Source organism: Penaeus chinensis, chromosome 8 (assembly GCF_019202785.1).
Source record: "Penaeus chinensis breed Huanghai No. 1 chromosome 8, ASM1920278v2, whole genome shotgun sequence".
Taxonomy (NCBI): domain Eukaryota; kingdom Metazoa; phylum Arthropoda; class Malacostraca; order Decapoda; family Penaeidae; genus Penaeus; species Penaeus chinensis.
Window position 1 is genome coordinate 37,769,663 of NC_061826.1, and position 5,000 is coordinate 37,774,662.

The 5,000-nt window shown below is 35.5% G+C and overlaps 1 protein-coding gene across 1 annotated transcript in view; it reads left to right on the plus strand.

Moving 5' to 3' along the window:
* LOC125028189 (transcription termination factor 2-like) overlaps nucleotides 1–5,000 on the plus strand; it is a 17,412-nt gene that overhangs the window by 1,584 nt on the left and 10,828 nt on the right. The window contains exons 2-8 of the mRNA XM_047617573.1: nucleotides 833–1,050; nucleotides 1,398–2,466; nucleotides 2,675–2,788; nucleotides 3,793–3,960; nucleotides 4,114–4,229; nucleotides 4,352–4,457; nucleotides 4,910–5,000. The exon at nucleotides 4,910–5,000 is cut by the window's right edge and continues 54 nt beyond it. Of these exons, the coding sequence (XP_047473529.1) occupies nucleotides 833–1,050; nucleotides 1,398–2,466; nucleotides 2,675–2,788; nucleotides 3,793–3,960; nucleotides 4,114–4,229; nucleotides 4,352–4,457; nucleotides 4,910–5,000 (1,882 nt within the window). The remainder of the gene's footprint in view (nucleotides 1–832; nucleotides 1,051–1,397; nucleotides 2,467–2,674; nucleotides 2,789–3,792; nucleotides 3,961–4,113; nucleotides 4,230–4,351; nucleotides 4,458–4,909) is intronic.

The window sequence follows — 5,000 nt, forward strand, 5'->3', positions numbered from 1 at the left end:
CAGTTTTTTTTAATGATTTTGTGTTATTCTCCAAGCAAAAAGAAAATTATTTCTTATTGGGTCTGCCAGACTTATTGGGTGGGGAAGGGTGTACTGACTGTATTGCAAATTAATATTTATATATTCATAATCATACATCAAATTATAAATCTATCTTTGAAAATCATGTCATAAATGTATGGTGCTATAAAGATTTAATGATTTCCTTTAGGATAATTTTATTTGTTATTATTTTTCCAACCAAAAATTAAGAACAAGTTCAAAATATCAAATTTGCATGATATTGTACACTAAAAAAAATAATAAAGTAGGGTTTAAATATTTTCTACTCAGATATTTTTGACTGACGCTTCTTCCAACTTCCATCTTCATTATGTCTGAAAATGAAGGAGATACAATGAAGCACTGTTACAACCTGGGACACTCCTCAATCTATCCCCTTTAGTTTGATTAGTAAATCTCACGTTTAGCAGTTTTATCATTACTCTTTCCAACCATAATCAAAGCCAGCCACACTGATATTGTTATTCTAAACCAATTATATTCTTGAATCATTGATTCCTGTTCCACACTCAGAACTATACTTTGGGAAAACCGTCAGCTTCTGAAAAGTAGTCAGCTAGTCCCCAAAATTCAGGGTAAAAAGTGATGAGTGATTAAGCAGCTAATGACTTTATTTCATATGTGTAAATGCACACATATCCCAACCTCTTCACTCTCATAAACTTGCACAAACAACATGATATGCAACATATTCATCAGATCTTGATACATCCATATGTATAGCATACAAATATTATGCAAAATTTCATAGTTTTGATATTTCTTTCAGGATCTCAAAGCATGGAGGCCAAGGGTATCTGACGCAAGTTCTAGTGGGGTTGAGTCGTCTAATATTCTGAGCTCAGCAGAAAATTCTCCTGATGTGATTCCTGCAAGCCCTGGGAGCCCAGATGGCATTCCTGATACACCAAAGACTACCCGTGGAATCTTCCAGCAGAGGAGCAGGCAGTACCACTCATCGCAAAGTTCTCGGGCATCGTCTTTAAGGTGTGCAGTCATGGTTCTATCTTCTGTACACATGTTTTGCTAAATTCTTTGATCCTCCTTTTTCTTCCTTTTCCTCCTTCCTGTTCCCTTTCCTTCTCATCATCATCTCTTGTTGTTGTTGTTATTGTTTTTGTTGTTGTTATTATTATTGTAACTGTTACTATTACTATCATCATAATTATCATTATTATATTTAAAAAAATATATTTTCCTTCTGGCTTAGTTTTCCTAAGCAATGCTTTTGTGAATATTATTGTGGTCAATCATCTTCCAGTTATGGCACTTACTGATAAACTAAAGACCCTCAATAATTTTTTTTTTTTTTTTCTTTCTTTCTTTTTGCACAGGTCTGAAAGCGGACCAGTATCTGTACCAGACTCGGATGAGGATGAGAATGTCAGCTATGCCAAGAATGGAGCCAATGTCATCACTGAGTCGGAAGATGATACCAGTACATACATATCCGATGATTCGGCTGTCGGTGGTTCACACTTCCATGAGTTTGTTGTCAAGTCAAATCCCGCGAGAGTTTCGCGGAATACTCCTAAAGTGGAAGCCTCAAGGACGCATCAGATGGAGACAGGATCAACCCCTTCCTCAGACACTCCAACCCTTCCATCATGTGGTGGTATCAATTCCAAGATAGAAGGTGGAATGATGGCTAGTACTCCAACTCTTGACCCCACGACACCGCTAAACACATGGAGGAAATCTGCTGCCAACGTAATCTCTGACGATGAAGACGGAGAAAGTCCCATTCCACAGCCATATCAGAGAAAAAATAAAGCTGTGGTGGAATCAGACTCAGATTCAGAATCAGATGTGAGTCATCATTTAAAGTACAGGCAGGAGAGAAAGTGGAAAAGCAAAGAGAATGATAGCAGGTCAAGGACTGAAGGAACTGGCAGATATAAAAGTTCCTCTGATGTACAGGATGGCAAGGGGATGCATCCAGCTAATAGACATGTTGTTGATTTGGTCAGTGATGCAGAGAGTCCAATTCCCCAGTTTATTAGAAGGAAGAAGGCAACTGTTATTGATAGTGACAGCCAAGAAGAATCTCCATTAAAGAATATCTCAGAACAGGAACCTGACTCCAGTGGAGTTTTAGAAGGCACTAATGATTCTATTGTATCTCCATCATCTCCAGAGAATGAAAAATCCTTAACCCCCCAGCAAAAATATGGGCATCGTTTCAAGATCAAAAAGAGAACACCGCAGAAACAAGAATCATTTACTGCATCCGTGAGTCAGACAAACTTTGAAGACTCTGTTTCTTCAGTTAATAAGTCAGTCAGTATTTTGGAGGTGTCAAATGCATCAGCTGGCAATACAAGTGGAAGGAGCCTTACCTCAGGCATGTCAGTGTCAGATATGGATGCAAATGAATTACAGAGAAAGCTGAAACAAATGAAGGTAGGTTTTGAATCATTCTTTGTTTCATACTGTTGTTTATTATGGGTCATGAAATAAAGTGCAGTTTTGTCATTGATAAATGAATGCAGTAATCCTTAATTAATGCACATACTGAAAGTAAACTTAAACCACATAAAGAAGTGAATTAAGTATAGCGTTATGCCATTATCTCTTCAAGTAACATTCATTTAAAAATTTCTGTCTTCAGTTGGTGATGCGGACAGGCAACATGGCAGCTCTTCCAGACAAGGGTGAAAAATTAAAGGCCAAGATTCGTTCCTTAGAAGATGCCTTGGCAAATCTGAGTGTCAACAGCATCCAGGTTAGCTTGATAATATTTTTTTCTTCCTTTCTTTTTCTTTCCATTCATAATCCATTTCATATATTGTTTGGTATTGCCTTACCCCTTTTAATCATTAATTTTATTTCCATCATTGACAATCATAACATTGTTTACTCTGTTAGTTTTCTATTTTATTTTTAATCCACTTTTTCCATTAATCCTTCTTTTGTATTTTCTTTCTCAATAACCATTTTATTTGTGGATAGTGCTTTATTAACCCACAGTCTTGGCCTTCTGTTTAATGTACTGCCTCTTCTTTTTGCCAAGATCATGCAAGACTTGTAGAAATTGGCAGCTGTTTTTGTTGTTATCATTATCATTATCATTGAGACATATAGTATCCACTAATGTATCAGGTACTGAATTGACAGTTTTTCCCAGTACAACTCCCCATAACTCCATTCCTCTTGTAGGCCCTCATTTCCCACAGCCAGTTGTATAGTTGTGTTTTTCTGCCTTTTTCCCTGGAATGTATTGTGTGAATTAGTAATTCTATTATATGGCATATGTCATCCAGCCCAACCCTCACTTTCTTCCAATGTTATTACATATCACAGAGTTTCCTCATGGTATGTCATTGTCTTTTTAACATTTACATATCTGAATACTTCTAAATACATCTGAATATATATATTTTGTTTCTATATATGATGAAACCATGATTTTATTGTTTTGTTTGCATTTGATTTACATGCTTACAGTAAGTTATCTCCATTTTCACTGGGAATTGTAACTATGATAACTTTTTAACTTTTTTCAGTATATTGACACAATATATTTGACATATCATAAAGAAATATACATTGTCTTTTGCATAAAATTGAGCTCTTAAAACACCAGCAACTAGATTTTACCATAGCAAAAATTAAGATAAGGTTAGGGGAACAGACAAACTGGAGATCTTGGGGTTGATTAAATGAACTTGCATCATGCGTAAAAACACAAAAATTATAAACTAATCTTATTATATATTGGGATTTCAGGATGTATCAAGCCATAAAGGAAGCCCCAATAACTCTCAAGATATATCTGCAACATCAAGTAGCGGTGAAAGTTCTATACATGAAGTGTCAAACTCCTCTGCATCGTCAGTGAAGAGTGTTTCAGAGCCAAGCTTGAATGAACTGGAGAGGAAACTGAGACAGAAAAAGGTATGCTATTCTCAGAGTCATGATAATAGTTTCAGATTCTTTATATATGTAGTCTTCCCAGCATTATCCTAGGCTTCCACAGCAGTTAATATTTACTGTTACATGTGTATGAAAATCACATATGTTTATGGATTATCTTTCTTTTGATTACAGATGGAGTATGATGATGCCAGAAGGATGTCCAGGCCTGAGAAGGAAACAAAATTACGAAAACAAATAGCACAATTGGAAGAGGATATTGCTCGCAAAAAAGGCTTAGATGTGCACAGGTGAGGCAATATGCAAGTAATCTTGAATTTCTGTGATTAAGATAAACAAACAGATAAGGAATTTGTCATTATATATTTAATTTGTAAGAAAATGTTTTATTGCCTTTTTCTTGAAATTATAGGTTTGACTACCAGAATTCTCAGCAACGCAAGACTGTAGATCCTGTAGAAAGAAGCCAGACAGAAAATAAATTAGAAGCTACAAAGAAAAAGTTGAATGAAATCAAGGTATGTCTGCAATTTTATACTTTTTGTGGAAAAAATATAAATGGCAAAGGTATACATTTTGACATTGTTTATAGACTGTTGCAAGGGGTGGCAAACTCATTTACTCCTTGAATCAGATACTTCATGAATACACTATATGTGGGCTACGTAGCATAAGTGTTGCTAGACAAAAAATATATTTGTAGATTATTTAAAACATGATGGATTAAAGACAAAGTCCATTTGATTTGCAACTAAACTGAAAGTGTGACATAAATGATTTTTAAAAGTAAAAAACAAAAAAAAACAGTTAAATCCTTTAGTGCAGAAGGTATGGGTGAAGAAGCAAGTAGGCTATGTGCTGCAATCAAGAGGGTTTCTGGCCTCAGGCTGCATGTTTTACACCTCAGCTTGACAGTCATACACAGAAACATGTCCAAATACATATTCTGATAACTCTATTATTTTTGAAGATGATCTATCGGGCAGCTAATCCAAGAGCTCTACCAGATGGAGGATTGAAACTCCGTCAGAGAATTACAGAACTTGAGAAGGAAGTGATGA